This window comes from Haliaeetus leucocephalus, unplaced genomic scaffold, assembly GCF_000737465.1.
Source record: "Haliaeetus leucocephalus isolate CR32 unplaced genomic scaffold, Haliaeetus_leucocephalus-4.0 Scaffold120, whole genome shotgun sequence".
NCBI lineage: Eukaryota > Metazoa > Chordata > Aves > Accipitriformes > Accipitridae > Haliaeetus > Haliaeetus leucocephalus.
The window spans coordinates 1,598,234-1,621,106 of NW_010972556.1; the positions used below are offsets into that span (position 1 = coordinate 1,598,234).

Sequence of the window (22,873 nt, forward strand, 5' to 3'; positions counted from 1 at the left end):
TACTAGTTAGGGGAAATTACAGTTCACCTAGCAGATCCAGCAAATTCATAAAACTCCGCACTTGATAACTGGGCTGCATTAAGCCTTCCTGGAACAATGCTCGGAAATCAACTATGGATGTTGAAGAACTGTATAGTAATGAGATCTGAACTTCCGTAATGCCAACAGCTACGTCACTATTATAAAGGGTAGAAATCTTTAATTTCAATTTTAAATTCCTGCCTCTTCAATAGCAACAATACTGCACGTTGTAGTTAAGCACCACTGCCAGGCTTAAAACTTGTATATCTCACTCGGAAGAGCCTAGATATCACTGACTCCCAGCAACAGACGAGACTCCTGTGAGTCAGAGTTTCAAAGCTCTTTGGGAACACAAAGATAGAAGTATATGCTCAGAGGATTTTTCAAAAGAACTGAAGAAGATTAGTTTCTGTGTCCTACTGAAATGTATTTAAAAGAATACTAGTCCCTATAGCAAAGGAGTGATTCTTCCTTTTTTCTTTATTCTGTTCAATGAAGAGATATTTTAATACTTTTAAGTTTGCAAGTGGCTTTCAAAAGAACAGAGCACTTAATTGGAAGACAGGTATGTCATAATTCATGATGCAAAAGGGGGTCTTTTTTGTTGCGTTAGTAACTTCTGTAAGATGAAAGCAACTGCTTGTTGATAAAGATGCAAAACTACTTCATAACAAGTGCATCACAAATTTTCTAGACAGTGATTATAATGTGTGAATTAGAGTTAATTAAAGTATGTCAGTAACTTAATGTACAAAATGGCTGATTGCCAGTTGCAGGAGCAGATTTAGGAGCTTCCTGCAAATTTTAATTTTTGATGAATATGTTTAGATTTCAAAACATGCCCTCTGATAAGAGGTATTTATTCTTTGTTTATATGTCAGTGCTGTAGCTGATTACGGACTAGGTGTTTGTCATAGGTGAGAAATAATTTTCCATGCAATTATTTTGATACTTTCTTTTTAAAATATTGAACATTTTCACCATATGCAAGGGTGAATGTTTTACAGTCGTGAGCACAGCACAAACCCGAACTTGTGCAAAAAGGCCTCTTGCGTCACATGTGGGATCTGTCTGACCAGTGACAATCCTACCGTGGCGGGAGGGGAGGACAGTGTCCTCCTTGCGGCACCATCCGGAGCACCGTGTGGCTCCGAGGACGAAATACAGGCTCTGCAGCTGCTGTTGTGGCTGTGTTCAGCTCGCTGAACTGGCAGCAGCACCGAGGGGTTGCCAGTCTGCCCATTGCGCATGGGTTTGCGGGTTAAAGGGTGGCAATGTAGCATGTTGTCTGTTGTGAGTGAGAGGAATATCCTTATGGTCCGTGACAAGCATTAACAAGAATATTGTTAAGCTGTTGACTTGAGCGTCTACTAGCACCAGGTACTGCCTCAACTGAAAATTCAGCAAAGCCTATCTCCTACGCGGCACTTTTTACTATGAGACTTTTAATGGGAGAGAATGTATTAATATCCTCTGTTTTGCAGAAGTGACCATTGAGTGATGAAGAGATTTCTACCAAAGCTAAAAGTGCTGAATTTGTCTTCCGCACCGCTTGCTCTCTGGGTCACAACCATGTGTCAGAGGGATGGGGAGTCCTGAGAACTTTGGCTCCACGTGCTCCACAGCTTCAGTTATGTCCTGGCAGGAGGGTGGTTCTGCATCCAACAGAGAGGTTAAGGTTGTGAAAAAGCTTTTAAGCAAAGTTAAAGATGAAGATCTAGGTCTCTATCCAACTCAGTCTGCTTTTAGATAACTGCAAGTGACTTGCTGGATTGTTTTTTTTCCCAGTGCAGCTGCTCCTAAAAGAAGTAAGAAGGATTTTACTTTTCGAAAGATCTCAGTTACTCAAAATTTGTCAAATTCCTGAATTAATATATATGTCTATAACTGGAAGAAAGGCAGAGAAAAAAAAAAAAAGACTGTCTGATAAAGACTGAGCTTTGACAGTCTCCTTGAAAAATGCCAATAATAGCAGTATGGAACAGCTGTCATTGTGTTTGGCTGTGGAGTGGGACTGTCAAACTGAGACACTGTCTGCAAGTGCCATTTATGAAAGAATTACTTAATGGTTTAAAGCAAAGGGTCTCCTTTCACACAAGCCACTCACATCCTTTCACAACTGGATCAGAAATGGGCCGTCCTGAGCAAGTCTTTGCAAATGTCTTGAAATAATAAATATTCAGGATGGCATAGAGCTAGAGAGTGGAGGGGAAGGGGATGTTAAGGCAGTTTGGTCTGTGATATTCCTGCCTGAGTAATAAGGGCAATCTCTACCCAGAAGAAAAGGGTGACACAGAAGTTATTACAGAATTCAAAGGAAGCATGAAAGAATTTGTGCTGGCATCATCACTGCACTGTAAGTGTCAGCTTTACCAATATCGTCAGCTTTACCAATATCGTCAGCTTTACCAATATCGTCAGCCATGGGATTATTGCAGATAACAATATTTTGACTTCTAAGCTGAGGAAGTGTCACATTAGAGCTGAAACACAGTCTAGGTGGACTGCAGTCATTGGCATGATGCTCAGAGAAAACATGGCTTTTTTGGAGACATTCAAGACTGAAAACATTCCATGTTTGGATGCTCTGAAAGGTCCTTAAAATACATTTACTAATTGCTAAGTTTTACTGTATCAAAGTTAACTTTTGAACCAGGGGGATGAAAACAGCTGAAATGAGTTAGACGGAGGATGAGGATAGTATCCAATTACATGTTAGGAAATTACTATGAAATGTTGTATTTATGTAGTGTTAGTATGAAACACCTAAACTAATTATTGTTTTTAAAGACATGAGCATATCCAGTGTAAATTAGATGTATTCTGAGCCTGGACAAAGTGCAGATCAACTGACTGTTCATTCAGGTAATCAATAGTACCGCCTGTGCTTTTTCATTGACTTCTTAATGCTAAATGGTAAACACTAACAGCCAGATCTGCAGCAGTCTAAATTGGCATAATGGGTCATTAGACCTGTACTGATAAATACCAACTGGGAATCTGGTGTGGACTGTAGACTGGAAATTTAGGAAATGGAATGCTGCTATTTTATAACTTGTTTCATTTATTTCTTACAGTCCTCTGTATTGTATAGTGGCTTATTTGATTGCTGTATTGAATCAAGTAGGGATACTGTTAGCAACAAATAATGCAAGAACTGGATTGAAATTGGATTGCTAGGCACGGTGTGTTCGACAGGACTCTAGGTTGATTGATTGTGTGGGGCTTTAAATTGCCTGTTCAGTGATAGTAGGAGAGATGAGTAAAAGGCAGGCATTGACAGTTTGAATCCTCTCTATTCTGTGTGTCTTTACTTGTTGCCATTCTGTTTGCAAAATGAAATTATTAGTCTCTTTATGTTCCTGGACCAGAGAGGATGTGCACCAGGTGATGTGGCTGATGGACACATTTTTCAATCCTAGGTAAGGCTCTTCCAACAGGGGCACTTGTAATGCTTACATGTATTAGTATGGGGGGGGGTTTAATTTGAACTGCCAGCTAAAATAGCATCCAAGTGAGTTCCATTTTCTGTCTATTGGTTGAGATTGAGACCTTTCTTTAGGCCTCTGGTGTTTTGCTGTGTTTTCTGTTCTTTCCTAATATCTCTTGGTCTTCAAGGTCAAAAATGAAATGAGTCACTTGTGTGGATAGGAAGATTATTCAGGGTTATAATTAAAAGCACAAAAACTTTGGAAGGGGTATTATTAAACCTCATATTTTAGGGCTTAACCTTATTCAGAAGTTAGGCCGTGGCAGATTATCCCATACCTCTGTCTGGAGGGCTCTTAAACCTCTGCTGAGGTATAGCCCCTGCCAGAAAGGGGATACTGCCTCGTCACACCATGGCTGGTCTGACAATGCTTACCCGAACCATGCGCTGGGCTGCAAACGTACTTGCACCCGGCTTAAATGGGATTTATTTTTAAACTTTCCTGTTTGGTTGCAGAGAGGTCTTCTGTCTATCCACACCTCACAATCAAGGAGTAAAAACGCAGCTTATCTTTGTTCATGTTTCCATTTTGTAGTGAGCAAATAAATAGTTTTATTTAAACTTGTTCTCTGGATTCTGCTTTTCCAGCTGGGTGTATCTTCCTACTGTTCCCCTCTATAAAGCCTCTTGGCTCATTTTCTTCTAGTCTTGGTGTCATCTCACTGCAAGAGGCTATTTTTCTGGCATTGATCTAGTGTTTTACAGGTGTAGTTGCTTTTCTTCACTCAGCATGCAGCCAGTCACATTTTTATCTTCTTATACATGCTCCTAGAAAAGATAGTTTACAGTGGCTGCATATGACTGTGGAGATCTTCCATGAGAATTTGAGCAGCAAAGCGTGGTGCAAGAAGGTGGTGAAAAACGTGCGAGCAGCATTGCTTGTGAGGAAGACACGCTCTAACGCCTGCCACAGGCTCTGGGTGCCAGCAAGGATAGAGTGTGTCATTGTCTGATGGTTCATGATGTCTTGCAGCTGATGTCTTACAAAAGCCACAACCATCTTGAGCTCTCACACACAAAATCTTTGAATGAGTTTATTTCCTTGTTCTGCAGTTGGATGTAAAAGTCAAATACTGATTATATGGAGGAGACAGTGAGGCCTCCTAGAAAGGTTTTTTCCTCTGTAGTACTTTCCCAGGGAGTCATGTTGTAAAGTAGTGGTTGTATGTAGTAAAGCAGCGCTGGGCTGTATTTGCAGACTTCTGGTCTTGAGAAGACCAGTGACACTGTGGTGTGGTAACTTGGTGGAGGGGTTATGTTTATGGCCAGCTGAATGAGCCTGTGTGCTTCCTCATGGTGACACAGCTCCAGCTGCCCATTCTCTTGCATCCTGTTGAGATACAGCAAACCAAACTGACTGTGAGGGACCCCCTGGGCCAGAGGGATACTCCATTTGCACATGCATAGCTGGTGACTTCCTGAAGTTCAGGCTTCAAGTGTGTGGGGCTGTTTTTCTGGATTTTTGCAGGAAAAAAATGCTTTGGCACAGATGACGTAGTGTTTTCCATTCGCATCGCAGGGCCCGAGGGAAAATATTTCATTATTTCCGTCTAGTGAACATGAAGTCAAACATTATAGTGTCTTTGCTTATAGTTGAGGAGAGCTTGCATGAGAGAAACTTCTTCTAGAACATCTCGTCTCAGTAGGCATGCCTTGGATTCAGTGCAGTGGCTAAGGGGGTTATTTTGTTTGTAGCTGTTTGTCAAATGTGCCAGGCAATACACAAAAGTAGAACAATGTCTGATGTGAAGATTTGAGGCAACCAAAGGATAGGAAAGGGGCAGAGCTAGGGGAATGGTCGAAATGTAACAACTTACATGCTTCCCTCTTCCTCCCCTTCCTCTGCAGTATTTTACATCCCTTTATTATCTCTCAGCCTTGGCATGGTCAGTCAGCTAAGTTGATATGGACAGCTTATTAAAAATGGTATTCTAAGAGGGTTTGTATGTGAAAGCCTTTGTGAACTGACTCAGAAAAGGGAATAGTATTTCTCCCACTTGCTTTCCCAGCTTTCTCCCACAAGAATCAGATGAACTGCTCAGATTTGCCCCAGCTTTTCAAGCTCAGTGACTGCGAAAATGAAAAAGAATCTAGCCTGGATTTCTTGCATGGTAATAGAAAACTCTATCAACATCATCCCTAGGACAGCCCGTCCTGGAGTGCTGGTAAACTGACTGTCAGTGCACTCATTACAGGAGTGCAGGAGTCATCCTTATTCTCTGCGTTGCAGGTGTCCTGGCAGCAGAGTTTGATGGTTGTGCAAACAATTGAAAAATCTTGCATTTTAAAGTTTTTGTGGAGATCCATCTCAGGTGGCAGCAGCTTTCTTGGAGGGATCTTAAAAGTAACAGAAAACCTGTTTTAAGGCATCATTCTTCCACTGACTTTGCAATGCAGTCTCATTTTATCCAGCTACGCCTCCTGGTTTTCTTTTTCTTGGCCTTAGAATAATGGGTAAAGATGCAGAAACTGCATATGCTCTGCCAGTAGTTTCTATGAGCTACAAGATCACTAGAACTGTTCAGTAGTGGTGATCAGATTTAATAGAACATACTGCAACATTGTTTTTTCTTTTTTTTTAAAAAAAAAAAGGAGACAAGGGAGAGCACAATGAAATAAGAACTATACTGAGGCTAATACATGTGTCAGTGTAGCCATGAGTTAGGAAAGGGCTATACTGTATATGCCAGAGGAAAAAAATGTAGGAAAAAAATATAGATCAAAGAAGAGGGGAGAGGCAAGAGATGAGGGAAATGCAAAATCGAGTATGCAAGAAGTTCTGTGTTGCTGAAAAGATACAGTAAGTGGCAAGAGAGAGATCTGTGTAATCAAAAGCAATTATTTCAAGGGATATTACTCTTGTTACCAAGAGTACTAAAGGATGTTTTCCATGAAAAAAAATCAAAGAAATAAAAGCACAAGAAGCAGAGGTTGTCTGATTTGATCCTATTTTAGAGTGTGAACATTGAATTACTTGTGGCTATACCTAAGTAGTGCTTTATGTGTGCATGGAGAAGAAGAGGTAAGAACACATCAACGGCCTGCTCTCTTTTTTATAAGCCTCCTCAGTTGCATACTGCCCTCCAAGGCTGTCCTGTCAATTGCAGCATTAGAATTATGAACAAGAATTATGATTGGAAGGCACTCACTGTGGGGAGATGCCATTTCGCATGCTCAGCAGAGCTGCCTGGGGTCATCACAGATTTTCGCTAGTCCCAAAGCTATTGGCTCACAATTCAAGTGCTGCTGATTGCCCCAGGAGATATGACTTGGATGCTGATGACATACTCAGCCAGACTGAGCTGGTGCTGGAATAAAATATGCCCCAAACTATTCCTGGCACATTAATTTTATGCTTAGAATCAGATATATTTCTTGCTATTTTTCCCCCCTGAAATGTTCACATTCTTGTGTGCTAGTCCCTGAATTAAGAAAAAAAATAGCTAATATGGTACTTCTGAGACTAGGGTTTAACTAAAATGTCAGATCTGATAGACATCTGTGATGCATCTGAACACACAGCAGTGAGTTTACAGAACAAAAGGAAAACATAGCATAGTAGATTTGTTTGCAGTGTTCCCAAAAAAGTAAAAACTTGAAAGAATTGTCATTTGTGGAGTGCTGGTGATAGTAGCTACAGCTCTGCCCTCCAGTATTTTACTTCCAAGTGATTAGATAGCTAATTCGTCTTCAGATTATACTTGTCCATAAAATACAAGTTTGTATGTGATGCTTATTAATGTGATATAGACTGTTCTATTCAATCAGTGTTTGACCTGCATCAAGCAAGCCATAGTGTTGTGTCTGGTCTGCTGTTGAAGTTGTAACTTCTGATGATCTTAAACCGTATGGTTTAGGTCCTTGGTCAATCCTAATGTAAATTAAAAAAAAATTCTTTTAAAAAATCAGTAGTTACTCTTGCTGTTTCAGAAATAAGAGCTGATTTACTAGTTTTTGTAAGTTTGTGTTGACATTCTTGTTCCATGAATCCTGCTGGAAAACCCAGCCTGATAGGTGAAGGGAGCCTTTTCTGTTAGAGAACAATTGCTATGTGTCTGCTCACAAACCATTGTGAACTCACGTTTACAGTTTCACTTGACTGACCAAATAAAAATAACTTTTTTAGTGGCTTATTGTAGGGCAGGTTTTAAAAGTTTTAAGGCTTTTGCACCTTTCAAAATTTTCAGTGCAGCGCACAAACGTCCAACAGGGTGGGATTTTTTTGCATTTGGTATATGCACAGGTGTTATTACTGCCTTCCTCCCCCACATTATCTTCTGTGTACAGCCGAGAGGTTTAGATCACATTTGGAAAAAATAGTAGGGAAGGCACACCAACTGATTCTCAGTCCTCAACATGATCATTTCCACTTCTACATCTATAATGCAGAAACGTTCCCTGTGCTGTTTTCATTTAGATGTCTGCAGGAAATCTGGTGGCCTGACTTGTGCTTGGCAGAGCAGCTGGGTATGGCTCTAGGGGCCATGGAGATGGGGAGAGGTTGTGAGCAGTGCTGCTGCCCAGAGCTTGCCCTGCTGCCACTGTGCCATTGGGCGAGGTCTCCACTGAGCTGATTAAATGTGAGAATTAGCGTGCTTTGCTCTGCGGTATGGCCTGATCTTGCAGGTCTTTTTCAGGTTTCCAATGTAATCTCACATTTGTCTGAGTGAAGACTGGATTGTTTAGAACCTACATTTGATGAAACTAATAATTCACTTAATGGTGAGCTTTTAGAGTACAGTAATCTGGGGCTCTTGGAAAGCCCTCCCAATTTGCGTACTGTTCCACCGTGCTGTCTTCTGTGTGCTGTCTGCATGAAGTCTGCAAGGAAGTCTGTCTGGAGGAGGTTTGACCGTGAAGAGGTGGGAGGCTATCTACACTTAGCAGTGTCTCAGAAAACATTATAGCACCTTCTCCTACACAAATAATTACAGGACAGTAAGGAAGTTACTAAGTGAGAGGGGAAACATGCTCTCAGGAGGGCAGCATGTGCTAATCTTCTGTTAAAGAATAGTTTCTTTAGCAGAATTGGCCTTGTGATGTCCATAGTTGTGAATGTGCTCACACTGTTTGGAGAGCTAGAAATACAATTACAGCTTGTTTTTTCTTATTTCTGTACTTTTCTACAGAGTATTGAGAATTTGAAATGTGGAATTAATCGATGTGGTGTTCTAAGAGCAACAGGAGCTGGTCTTTGTATTTGCAGGAGGGAGCTGTAAGAGACTGAATGTGGGTACTTTTACATACACTAAACATATTAGTATGAATTGAATAATGAGTAACCTAATCAGATTTTTAGCCAAGCTTGCCTGTCATACTGTGATAATTGCCAGTTATCTTGGACCTTAAACTAAGTAGATCCTTCCCCACCCTCCAACCTGTTTGATTTTAGAAGTGAGTTCCTTATAAGAAAGCAGCAGTGCTTATGTGAGGCACTGATCTTGACTCAGTTTAGTGACCAGAAACACTTCCCCAGTGCAGGCACTGCCATAGTCCACAACCTGTCTCTTAAAAAAACAGCTTAAAATGGTAACAGCTTCGGCCTGAGTCAAGAATGGTTTGTCATGGTCATGGAGATTGCTGGCAATGTCAACAGTCGTAGGCTCCCCTTGGCAGCAATTGTAGCCATGGTCAAAAGTACAAAACAAAATGACTCTCAGGAGTATTTCATAGGTGATAAAGAGATGCCAGAGGAACAAGAGTAAGTAGTTGCTTAAAATCCTTTCTTGTGCCAGAAAATTTTATTCGTTTATAGGGAAGACAAAGCCAGAGTCATTCCAGGTCTGAAAGTTGGTCACTAGATACAGGATGCCATCTCCAGACTGACGGACTACCTGTTCTTCTTTCTTCCTAGCTAAGAAGCTGGTTCAGACAGGTCTTTTTGAGCAGTCTTGAATGATTTGTAGTAATCTGTGCAAACATTTTTCTTTCTTTCACTTCTCTTTGGACTCAGGAGAAGGGGAGGTTGGACCAGATGACCTCCAGAGGTCTTTTCCAAACTCAAGTATTCTGTGATTCTCTGATGGATAAACCCTCTGTTCAGTATCACATTGATCAAAGAGCAGTTGCTTTGTGCTGGATTTTGAATGTTTTGTACTTTGCCACATGCAGCTGTAGGCGGTGTCCGTGAATCCAGTAGTTGGTGCATCTGTTGCAGTTGTGCTGTGACATTCGATGTGGATTAAGGTGCTCCAGCTGAGATGTTTTGGCTGAGAAACGCAGAGTTCCACTTATGGCAGATGTAGTATTAGAAACCATGTTTGGCAGAGGTTGACAAAATATGACTTTGAAGCTTTTTTTAGTGCAAAGTAGTTCTGCTCCCCCTTGCAAGCAAACCATGTTAAAATGTTCGCATACTAATTACTGTGCACCTGTCTGGTTCCTCAGATTGTCCCTTTGACACACAACTTTGCCTGCAATAACAGACCCAATAAGGCAGCACAGCACACACTCCTGATGCCGTGTCCCTAGGCACCGGATCAAGGTCCGAGGTATGGTTATGTGCAATTCTAATGGCTGGTCCAGGACTCACCTGGTGGCGGAGGCAAAATCCACCTTTATCTCCTGCAGGAGGAGGAGGAGTATTGAGGGGGAGGCTGCCAGTTCTGGGAAGTAATGGAGCAGGAAGGAAGCAAACGTTTCCTTTCCTTTTCCCACATTATCACTGAGCTCTTCAAGGCAGAAGGGGATACATGTGGAGGAAGAGAAGAGTTTGTTGGAGGCAATAGGACTGGCATAGAGGACATGGGCAGACTGGGGAGTGGATATCTGATGGGGAAATTGTGATTATGCTGTATTTGCAGCAACATCTAAATTCTTGCAAAGTTAATAGTAATGTAACAAATGTTGCTTTAACAGCTTCATTCTCTGTCACTCCTGTCACCTTTTCTGTGTATGTTCTCAAACATGACCAGAATACATTTTCTCTTTTGTCACTGCCTGCCTCTACTTGCTCCCTGATATTCAATGACTTCAATTTATCCGGTGTTAATGTAACTCCAAAGCAATTTGGAATTCTATTCTTCTGAAAGAAGCTGAAGCAAAATATGGGGCTCTTTCCTGCAGACATTCGTGCACATAATTAAAATCATTCAAACAGTTAAGCGTACTTAGAATTGGGTTCTGGATTTGTACTTTATTGGTAATCTCCCATTGAAAACCAAGGTTAATTCATCCCTGTAGTTATAGTTTGTAAGCATTAAAATGCCTACTTACCAGGTTAAAACCGTTGACTTTGGAAGATTTAACTGTCTAGATATTAAGTTGTTTGTGATGTATGACCTGGAAAAAGATTTTATTTAAAAAGTGGAACGATTTGCGTTTGTATTACCTCACAGACATTTCAAGTTTGTTTAATGGGCTTATTTTAAAAATGTCTTCATTTTGGCTTATGTGTTTTTTTCAATAGAAGCTTCAGGGCTTTATATACAAAAAGTGACATAGCTCTTCTGTTTTCAGCACTTGAGAGGGGGGTGTTTCAGTTTGATTTGAGTTACGTATGGGCTAGCTCAGCACCTACAAAATGCAGGCGTATAAAATATTTTTTTTCTTACTTTCTGATCAGACAATTCACTTGACTAAAATCCAGATATTCTTACATATTGAAAAATATTCCTCTCATGTAAAGAAAAGTCCCACTTTTTATTTTTAATGAAAACCCCAATTTCCATGCTATAAGACCAAGTTACAAGAATGTGTGGTGGTTTGACTGGCCAAGACTCTGGGAGGAGCACCCACTGCTCTGACTTTCCATTAAGAAGGTTTCCTGAGCCTTCAGAAAGCCAAAGGTAGGCACAGTCCTGTTGGTGCTGCAGGCAACCTTGCCTGAAAAGCCTAGCTAATTTATGGGCAGTGCAGGAACTCGTGGGTAGGGAGTTGCAGAAATCCCATGCGACTGTTGGAGGTTGAGGTGGGGGAACAAGACTGTGGATGAGCTTCCTTGCCAGGTACCTGTACCCTTAGCTAACTGTGGCAGTTTGGCTCATTGTGACCATGGGGTTTGGGTGGGTAAGAGCTGGGAGGTGGCCAGCTCAGTCTGTGCAGGGTTCTTAATTTAGCTACAGAATAGAACAAAAATTTGGGGGATTGCAGGGAGAAAGCTCCCTGGTACCTCTGCAGAGGAGCAATTCTAGGCTTCTCAGTTCCTTTTCACCAGATCTAAGTTGACTTGCATGGGGCCGTCCGTGTATCTTTAACTGTTTGCTTCATGCTGCTTGGAGAGCTGCGCTGTTTCTCATAGGGTTTTGACAGAGATTTTATGGGTAGCAGAGTGTTGTCTGTACACATTATTACATCATAACTTAAAGTGATCAGATACATGGCCAGTGGGCCTATGCGTGCAAGAATGGGTAATACCTGTACTCTTGTTCTGACTCTGATTTGTTCATTATCTGGATTTTTGCATTACCTCAGGTAGTGTCTGCCTCTCTTCCCATGCCTTTGGATTGTGGAGTGCTGAGTGTATATAGGTAGCTAAGCCCTGTGATCTTCGGTTGGTGTCAGGGGCACATAACTGGTGATGAACACTAGAAGAACAGCTGATAAGCGAGGCAGTTACCTGTGGGGAAGCTGAGTCACTGCACTACCTATAATCTCTTTTTTTCCCAGTTGTTTTTGTTTTGCTCTCCTGGATAATCTTTTTATGAAACAAAGCTTGTATCACCCAAGCAGTTTGAATGCTAAAGGTAACTAGACCGTAAAGTTTGAATTGCATTGCTCTTGGCAGCACCTTTTGACTTCCAGAGATATGTCATGGCTTTGATGGAGAGAACAGTGCTCAGCCATCTTAAAAAGGAGGTGAAACACAATATTGAGGTGCACCAAATCCATTGTTCATGACTAGGCTTTGCTATTGCTTGAAATAGCAGTGCAGCTAGGTAAAGATTCATAGGGCTTTTTTCTTGTTTGATTGATTTTTAAGGCCAAAGAGGACAGTGAGAACAGACCAAACGAGATTGAGAGAACGTCTGCATTGGTCTGCTGTGTACCAGAGGTCATGGAATTTGTCCTAGCTGTTCTCCACAACAAGAAACATGTCATCTGCTGTCAGTCACTGTAGAGCTCTCATTGACAAGTATGTTTTCGAAAAAGTTAGGCTGCACTGTATGTGACATTTCAGCAGTAGTCGCCAAGGGATGTCGTCTCCTAAATATAGGAGGACTACAGCAGGTAAAGCTTTTAATGACACCCAAAGCAGTAGGAAAAGACTCCACTTCCAACAGCTGTTGGATAACTCCCAGCGCAGAGTCAAGAGGAGCTTGAGATCTGTGGGAGAAGGGGAAGAGAGTAAAACACACCAAAACTTGTGAAACTTTGCTTCTATCTGTTTGTGGTTTTTCTGTGACTTGTGGATCTTCAGGGTGTGATTGCTGCTGCTGGGAGCATGTTGGGCATTGCTGTTCAATTCAGTACCTCTATTTTAGGTGCTATTTACCAGGCTGTTGTTAAGAGGGATGACTAGAGCCAACAGTGAGGCAAGGGGAAGGCAGAGCGAAGTTCAGCTACACTTGCTGGTTCGAATGGTATGTTAAAGCTTAGCCACCAAAAATAGTAGCTTTGCTGTTCCTCTGTGGGACTGAAGAAATGATTCTGAACTGAAACACACTCTCCCTGAGGGACTTTTTTCAGCACTAAGCCCAATTATTTTTTAAATGGGGGGTTTAGTCCTCCAGGGAAGCCATAAATATGTCCATAGCTGAGATGTAGTCGGTTATATATTCCCGATTGTCCTATTACAGGAATTCAGTAAAGAAAACAGGAGACTGCTATCCCTAGTAAAAGTACTAGCAGCTGTTTTCTTGCAATCTAAGAGATACTGTATATTTTACTCTTGAATATCTAATAGTGTTTGGCCGCATATAAGTTCATGAAAATTTAATGTCTCGATGGTTGAAACTGGCCACTTTGATTTTTTGGATCACAGCTGGTGCAGACATTTTGTCTCTTGATAATTGCTTCTAAGGTTGACAGACAAAAAACGAATCTTTTTTTATCTTGGGGGAGGGCTGAATAAGCAGACACAGAATAATTTACAGTTGAAAGGAGCTCCAGAAGTCATCTGGTCTATCCCCTGCTCAAAGCAGAGCTAACTCCAAATTAGATGAGGCTGTTGAGCCAAGCGTTGAGAATCAGGGACATAGGCTGCAGCCCTGCTGGGCTCCCACTCCAGGGCTTAACTGGTCTTGTGGGGAAGTTGTTTTTAACTTATTTGCATTTGAACAAGTCTTTTTCCTCAAAGCTGCTTTCTAGCCGGTTGGTGCTACTGAATAGGATTGTCTGTCCATCTTGCCTTTGAACTTCTTAAGGTTCCTGTCATCCAGCTTCTCTGCTCTGCTGAAATTTCTTTGAATACCAACTTTTGCCTCTAGAGCATTAACCTCTTCCCCCAACTTGGTTTCACCTGCAAACTTGCTGAGGGTGCTCCCCATCATGTTGTCTCTGTCACTGATGAAGATGTTAAACAGAATTGGTTTGTAATCAGCTGCAAGTTAGACTTTGAACCTTCACCCGCAACCTTTTGAGCCCGATAGTCCAGGTAGTTTTTCACGTAACCTTATAGGGCACTTGTCTAGTGGTGTCTTCCCAGTTAGACTGCAAGCATATTAGAGGTTAAGTAAAGTGCTGAAGTAAAAGGAAAATTTTGTTTTCCCCAAAGCCAGTCATTCCATCCTAGAAGGCAATCAGGTTGGTCAGTCATGATTTGCTCTTGCTAAATCCATGGTAGCTGTGCCAGTCACATTTTTACTGTTCATAAGCTGGAAGTGGTTTCCACGAGGACTTGCTCTGTGATCTTCCTTGGGACTGAATTGAATCTGACAGACTGTGGTTCCCTGGATTGTCCTGCTTTCCCGTTTTGAAGATGCGTGTAACTTTCGCCTCCTCCAGTCAACATGACCTGCCAAAGGTGAGAGAGAGTAGCCTTACAGTGATCTTGGCCTGTGCCTTCTGCATGTTCAGATAAATCCTGTCTTGTCCCATCTGCTTACATGTGTCTAATCTATGTAAGTAGTCCTTAACTCAGTCACTTTTTACTAATGAGGAGCAGTTTGAAAAAGAGAAAGTACTAGGCAGAGAGACATGTGGTGCTTGAGAGCAGACCTTGCTAGTGAAGACTAAGGCAAGGAGGACACCAAGTACTTTTCAGTAGTTTCGTTGTGCTGCACTACAAGGTCTCTTGCCCTGTTGAGTAGTGGGCCAGCATTCTCCTTGATCCCTTTTGCTGCTGACATCTGCGGGATCTCTCTGTTGCCTTTCTCATCCCTTGCAGGTTTCCCGTCCCTTGCAGGAACTCCAGCGAACCTGTGCTCTTCCTAACTCCCTCCCTGCATTCCTCCTCTGTTCCTCCTAGGGAATCTGTCCTTGCTTACACCTTCTGTACATGGCTTTTTAAGTTTGAGCTCACTCAGCAGTTATCCAGTCAGCCAAACTTGCCTCCTGCCTTAACTCCTTGTTTTCTTGCACGCTGTTCATATGCTTTAGAGAGGTTGTCTTTCAAGTTCAACCATTACCCCTGAGTCTCTCGGCATTTAAGGTAATTCTCCAGGCTACCACTTACCAATTTCCTGAAGAAGCTAAGACTGCTGCTTTGAAGTCCAGGATCTTTATTCTGCTATTTGCCTTCCTTGCTTTCCTCAGTATTTTAAACGCCTGTATGACATTGTAGTCACTCTGTCTAAGGCTGCTGTCAGCCTTCATGTCCCTAGTCATTTCTTCCTTAATTTGTACCATGTCCACCAGTGTGTCTTGTCTACTTAAAGGAGGGCCTGCAGAATAAAAGTCTTTGATGCTTTGCAAATTGCCTGTGCCCTGCTGTTCTGCTCTTCCAGCAAATGTCTCAAGAGTTCCCCGTGAAAACAAGTCCTGTAATCAGGAGGCTTCTTCCAGTTGTTTTAAGAAGGCTTTGTCCACTTTCTCTTGACTGGGCAGTCTGTAGCATATGCACACCATGTTTACCCCTTGTTCACCACCATGTGATCCTGATCCACGGGCCTTCATCCTTGACTCCTTGAATCAATGATATGTTGCATTGTTGAAATAGTGGGAAAAAAGGGAGCAATATTTTTAAAAAGTGCTAGACACTTAGTGAAGTGGTGAGAAAATATGTTTGCACACAAGAGGAATATCAGCTTATTCGTCCTCCCTGTGTGACTCGGGACGAGTCATTTCCCGTCCCTTTGCTTCCCCATGTCTCAGACTGAAGTCTCTGTGATAGACACCGTCCCGTACATCAGGTCAGTGTGTTCCCTGCCCTGCTATAATGAAGATACCTGATGGGCAAGGACTCCTACCTTCCAAAGACTGCAGGCATCATTGCGTTAGTATTTCTGAAAGTACACTGCATCCTGTCTTCATGGGAGCTGAGATCTGGTGAGACAGAGAACCTGGAAATCCACTTCCCAGTAGCAAAGTAGGATGGGAATGTCCCCATGCACCAAAGCAATGCTGGGAGCAAACCTGGTTGCTAAAAACAAGTGTATATTTGTACAGTATTCTCTCATTACCAGGAACATAGGGATTTGGGGCATGACAGTGTAAAAGATCCTACTCTAATTTGCTCTGCCAAGTGTAAGGATTTTGAATTTCCCCAAGTTACATGAGAAAGCTGGTTAGGACAACAGGACAGGATGAAGGCAAAAGGAAATGCAGATGAGTGCATGATGAAAATAAATATTTAAATGACCTGTTCAAACTACTTACACATGTGGAAAGTCGAAACATTTGCTGTATTTTTCAGTCAGGAGGTATCTTTACATAGTCTTGAATAGCTGCCATCTGCTTCGTTCAGTGTCAGCCAAGTTAAGTCAAGCCTTATTTTCTTACTGTAGTGTTTAATAAGGCTTACTTGTTTGGGTTACAAAACATGGAGGTTCTCAGTGCACTGTGTGCTTTTCTCTGTACATTCCACATAGGAATCCCCATTTTTAGGGTCAAATATGTGCATGAAGACCTTAATTAAGAAAAAATATTTTTCTAAACTATTCTGCTTGCAGTGTTCAGTCACTTTTAACTGTGGTGTTTTCCCCCCGCTGCACTCTCTTCTCTGTGTTTTGCATTACCAGTAGCTAAAAGCTACCTGCTGACAAGTTGTTCACCTTAGTTTTCTGCTGTGAGAACTTTGCTGCCTTTCTCAACTTAAATAGTTTCAAGTAGTGTTTGGCACTGTGTTGTATATTGGCCGTGGTGGTTGAGTTTAGCCACCTCTTCTGCAACTTCAAGTTGCTAGTGGCCGTACATCAGACAGTAAAGGTCAAATGGTTTAATTAATCTTAATACCATTTTGAGCCTACTGCTTCAATCAGTTGATCAAGTTTATACATGTACTTATTCTGACATAAAATCCTACTGAAATAAAAGAGACTTCAATGGAAAAAGTGAGGGTTTGCAAGATCCATCCCTTGCTAATATCAGTAGCTGTGCCTTATTTTAAACAAGACTAGATTTAGTTTGATTTCTATATTAGTGCAGGTTACATTGAGCAGAACATTCAATGTATCTCATTGATTTTCCCTGTAATACTGTTGAGACACAAGTCACAGCTCTAATCATTTGTTTTACCATTAAAATTCTGTATGCAGATCTGGTCCCCTGGGATATCAGTGTGTAACCAGATGCTCCATGATCTAATCAGGTTCTGCAAGGAATATGCTATTCCTTCAACACTTAGCAGTAGAAAGCTTCATCAAAATGGAAAATTTATCTAATATTTAAAAGTAAAATGCAGTTCAAAGAGACAACCATGAAAAGCAGGGCTGTACAAAATTTTAAGACATTTCTCAGATTAAACAAAGCCAAATCCAAGCCAGAGTCTAAGATGATTTGTCATGACTCCATTTATTGTTAAAGAAGAAAATGTTATAGCTGTCACTTCAGTTTATAGGGTTTGTTCCAGTTCAGTTAAAATAGCATCACCATCAGAAATACTGACTAGCAGGGTTTCATTAATGGGATACTTATTTGCCACAGCATGCGTGCTTTGGAAAGTAATTTTGAAAAGCACCTACAAAAGTATCATCAGCAGGCAAGATTTGTGCTCTGGACTCATTTTGATGATAGGATTTGGATCTCTGAGGGCCTTGGTGCTCCAGTCCATTACAGAAATACAAGTCCTGCTGACCTTGAAGGAGTTTTGCAAGTGGTTTGAGGTAGGCTGAGGAGCAGAGCTGCTTGTTGCAGTGAGTCTGACCAGAAGCATACCCTCCGGCTCGGACAGCAGGAGTGTGGCTCTGCCTGCGCCCAGACAGTATTTCTGTATGTTCAGAGCCTGCTGACTTCACTGAGCTTAAAGGCATAAGTAAGAGCTGGAAGAGAGTGAGGGCGTGCCCAGACAAACAGTGGAACAGGCACTACCTTTCCTTCAAGTTCCTGCAAGGTACTGGAGGGGTAAATGCTGCCAGACAAATGTAGTGTATTGAGAAAAAGGGCAGGGGAGGAGTTCATTGGTAAGTGTTGGTACAGGTCAGAAAATTATGTTCATTAAGAAAGAATCACTAATGACTTTTAATATATGAATACAATATTGATTGTTTTCCGTTGTTGTGTTTTTAGGGTCTCATGACTCATTTAGCTTCTACATTGATGAAGCCTCTCCAGTTGGGCCTGAACAGCCAGAGACGGTCCAGAATTTTGTGTCTGTTTTTGGGACTGTGGCTAAAAAGCTGATGAGGAAGTGGCTGGCTACACAGACCATGAACTTCACCAGCCAGCTGGGGGCAGGTATACGGTATTTTGATCTTAGAATTTCTACCAAGCCCAGAGACCCAGACAATGAACTCTACTTTGCTCATGGTTTATTCAGTGCCAAAGTCAAGGAGGGTCTGGAAGAGATCAATGCGTTTCTTGCTGATCACCCAAAAGAAGTGGTCTTCTTGGACTTCAATCACTTCTACGGGATGCAGAAATACCACCATGAAAAGCTTGTCCAAATGCTCAAAGACACGTATGGAAACAAAATGTGTCCTGCTATATTTGCCCATGAAGTCAGCCTCCAGTACCTGTGGGAAAAGGAACACCAAGTGCTAGTGTTCTACCATAGTCCAGTGGCTCTCGAAGTACCATTTCTTTGGCCAGGCCAGATGATGCCAGCTCCCTGGGCAAACACAACAGATCCAGAAAAACTGATTCAATTCCTCCAGGCATCAATCACTGAAAGAAGAAAGAAGGGCTCCTTTTTTATATCTCAAGTAGTGCTGACGCCAAAGGCTAGTACGGTGGTGAAAGGGGTTGCTAGTGGTCTCAGAGAAACAATCACAGAAAGGTAAGTTTCTGGCAGGTAACATGTGCTCAATGTGTGTGTTGGTAATGCTGCTTTTCTAATTCCTTTTAAAGAGACTACAGCAGATGTGTTTCTTCCATGCTACTGCGGGTTAGTCAGAACTTGGGCATAATCCTAAAATATTTAAAGAGAAACACTTTGAAGGAGAAGCTTTTGTATCTTGAAAGAAAATCCAGCACTAAAGCCTAATGAGATTTTATGGGATTGGCTTAGCCTTTTTTTTTCAGAATGTAGGTTTTTCCATTTGTTTTGTTTTTCAGATGTGGTTTCTTAGCATAAGCACTGAACATCTTGCCTCGGATTTCCTTACTGGATGTGGATAAATCTATCCGAATGATGTAGATTATTTAAGTTTTTATTTATGCGTCAGGCTTCAGGTATTGAGTAAATAATGTTTTCATTTTGGCTCATCATCAAAGCCTGATACTGCAGAATTTGCATCCTTAACTACTTTTACACACTTTAAAGATGCGTGGCTTTTCTCTCTGCATACCATCACACATTATATCAAAGATCTCAGGACACCATTACTGTGAATTTGCCTCCTAACAGGCCTTCATTTATCATACAGGAAAGAGACTGCAGACCATTGTAGAGGTTCTGAAATTGGAATACTGTGTTGACAGGCCATTAGTTGTTACATTACAAAAAAAAGCTGTCTGTGCAAGATATGCATTATTTATACCATTCTGACTTTGATAAATCACAGCCAATTTTCACCTTAAAGGCATATATGTGTTCGTGACAACTTGGTAGGAAACCTGAAATTTAATGCCAAGACACAAGAGCTATGGGTTTTTTCCCCTTAAAAAAAAAAAAAAAGGGTTGCAGAGTGTAAGAAATTTATAATGGGGGTCAATGGCCTGCTAATGTTCTGCTCTCTGCATGGATGTGCCTGTGCCAGGAAGGTCTATTGGGAGCACTGTCCCCTTCTGTGAGATGAATGACGCAGTGCCTGTGACACTGCAACCTGCAAAGAAAACATGCCTCATATTTCAGAAAGGTTGAGCCAGTTTTATGGCAAGTTTCCCAAGCAACTGTTAACTTGAAAAAACAGGGAAAAACTTTACCTGAAACGGTAAAACACTGACACAGAAGGTTTTATAAGCAGTGGAATATGATTCAGAAGTGCTTGTGTGACTGCACTTGCAGCTGTTTGTGTATCCTCCACATATGTTTATATAGGCTCCACTGGACTGGGCATCTCCCTTTCTGCTGAGTCTGAAGAGCCCTTCTCTGTACTGAAGTACTACTTTGTTGATGGATTTTGCTTTTAAACACCTTGTTGGTCAGGGATTTGTTTTCCCTGGTAAACATCTTTCTAAGTGTTCCTTAGAACATGAAGTACCATAATCAAGAAACCACCATGTTCTTCTTAAAGCTTGCTGCATCAATAAAATAGCCATTAAAAAAACTTTTCTTCTCCGGCTCATAATGTACTTCCTTGAAGCTCTTTGGAAAAATAGAAACTTCAAATGGATTCTAGATATGGCTAAGCTACGAATTACTTAAGCCTTTGAACTCTTAGTATGCCTTTATCTACAGCAAATTTTAAGATTATAACTAACTTGAAATGCCAGTAAATAATTGGGCTGGAATACCAGGAAATGTTGTTTTTCAAAATTGCAACTGAGATTTTTCATGTGAGCCACAGGTGTGTGATCACGTCTGCTACATGAATACTTCCTTTCTTTGCCTAACTCTCTTAACCATTGCAAAAGAAATGTAGCTTTAAAATTATCTCCAAAGCTACTATTTAGTCTTCCAAATGTGGCATCTCATTTTGAATTTTTATTTGTATTTTTATTACAAAAATACACCATGGGAAGACACAGGCTTGGAATGTGTGTTAATCTACATAGAAACTGAGCTTGTATATTGAGTTAACTGCTCTAAAAGCAAACATCAAGTATACTCAGAACTGCTCCTTATTTGATGATGATCCTGTTAAAAAATAAATAGAGGAGCAGTCAAAGGATGCAGCACAATTAGTAGAACTTACAGAATTCTCTTCAATCTCATGGCATTAATGTTTCAGTAACTTAGAAGTATGTAATTCATACTAAAGGAGCTGAGGTATATGTTCCAGTTGTGCTGTGTTTGCTACTTTGAACCACCTCATAATTATTTGCAAAAAGATTACTCTGTACTTTTCAGAATAAATACATAGATCAAATCCAACTACTGTGTCCAGGTAGATAATATCTGTGCTTTTGTTGCCAGTTGCTGCATAGATTTATATATTTTAAACTATTTTCTGCTTATTAATAAATGCTGGCAAACAGCTTTGCATTAAGAATGCAGTATCTTCCTTTTGGCAGCAGTTTTGTAACCATACTTGGGTGGGGTTTTTCCCTCACATCACTGAATTTTGAAAGATCTGAATGCAAGTGTGGAATAAGGTTGAATTGTTCAAATAATTCTGGTGTGGGGTTTTTTTTCCCCTGAATAAAGTATTACCTTTAAGAAATGTTCCTTTGGCATTTTCAAGTAAAACCCATAGTTGTCTCTTTTTTCCCCCATCTGTACCGTGGCCGTTTTCATTTACATATTGACTTACTCTGAAAACAAAGCAAAGTTTTGATCCTTTTCTGGTCCAGCAAAATATACCAGGTTTTGATCTCTTAAGTTGTTTGTTAGTCATGAGATTATTTACGATTTGAAGAGTAGTGGTCACCTTAGAGGGAGAACCTGGTTTCTCTCAGTTGCAGCATCCATCAGACCAGGAAAACTGCAAGCAGACGCTGTGCAGCAATTCATGCTCCTTCCTGCTGCTTTGTAGCTCATGTTGTGAAAGAGCATGGTGAACTATTCCTCCGTAGCCAAGATGGTTCATTTAATAGCTTTTTATCGTGGCTGCTTGTGGTGGTAGAAGTCCACATGTTCAAACTGCAGTAGAGCAGTCTCCTAAGGTGATACATTTCAGAAGGAGAAGTGATGTTCTTCCTCAACCTGTTCCCCACAGCACAGACATGCAAGGTGGGAGGCCCACGGTAACCTTGATTAAAAAAAAACAGGTTTATGCTTCTAAGACTGAATTCAATAGAAGATATACCAGGAGTCTTTTTTACTGATAGTGCTTGCTCATAAGTTTTGCTGTCATCACAGGTAATGCTCTGTGGGACAATAATTTGAAAGAAGGAGAAACTGTAATGTCATCAAGCTTTCTATCCTGCACAAATACAAGAGGGAAAAACCATTTCTCATAACATCTTCCTAGGACCACAGATCAGCATTACAAAGCTTTGTAACACAGCTTTCATCTTCATCACTTGAATGAGAAGAATTGCTTCCATGCATGCACATTATGTTTCTTGGATTTGATGAAAAACTTTGAGGACTAACCGTATGTTTTCAGGCTTAACGTTCTGTCACGCACAGTTTAGATGCCAAGAAATACTCTTTGATTAGCAAACAGTACGTACCAAATGAATTATGTTCCCTCGGCTTACTGAATCAAATTCATAGTGAGGCAGCTGCCTTTAGTACATCTGAAAGACCGTTGTGAAACAACCTTTTGATGAGTGTAGAGCTGTTCTTCATAATAATCTAGCTTGTTTTCTGATTTGCAGTGAAATTACTAATTTTATCCCTGACATTGGAGACAAGCATGATACTCTCTTTGTTGTCTCTGAGGTTGAATAATGTAGAAGAAGAAGAATAGATCTCCTTCAGAGGATGCAAAAATCCTGTGATACTTTTAAAGCTTTTGAGAGATAGAATATAAACACATACCCAGCTGATTGTCACTTGATTTCAAATTAATCTCTAAGGATAATGTTCCTAGCTCACATGTGACTAAATCCTTGCCTACCATGCTAAAGCTTCCCCCTTAGCAACCAAAGCAAATTAAAAAAAAAAATAAAAAATCCTGCACATGAGAATGAACCATTGAAGTGGAGGCAAAACAGCCACACTATTAACAAAAGTGGTGGTAAGTAGGCCACAGAAGCTGTCTGGAAAAAAGCCATCTCTGGGTGCAGGCATAAACTAAGTAGGGTCAGATTTAGCTAGCGAATAGGTGGATATTATATGAAAAGTAATCCCTGAAGTTGCAAGAAGTGGGATTTTTTTGAGTCAGTTACTGAGGG

At 41.0% G+C, this 22,873-nt stretch overlaps 1 protein-coding gene across 1 annotated transcript in view; it reads left to right on the plus strand.

Moving 5' to 3' along the window:
- Positions 1–22,873, plus strand: part of PLCXD3 (phosphatidylinositol-specific phospholipase C, X domain containing 3) — an 81,352-nt gene that overhangs the window by 35,116 nt on the left and 23,363 nt on the right. The window contains exon 2 of the mRNA XM_010585793.1: positions 18,056–18,764. Within this exon, the coding sequence (XP_010584095.1) occupies positions 18,056–18,764 (709 nt within the window). The remainder of the gene's footprint in view (positions 1–18,055; positions 18,765–22,873) is intronic.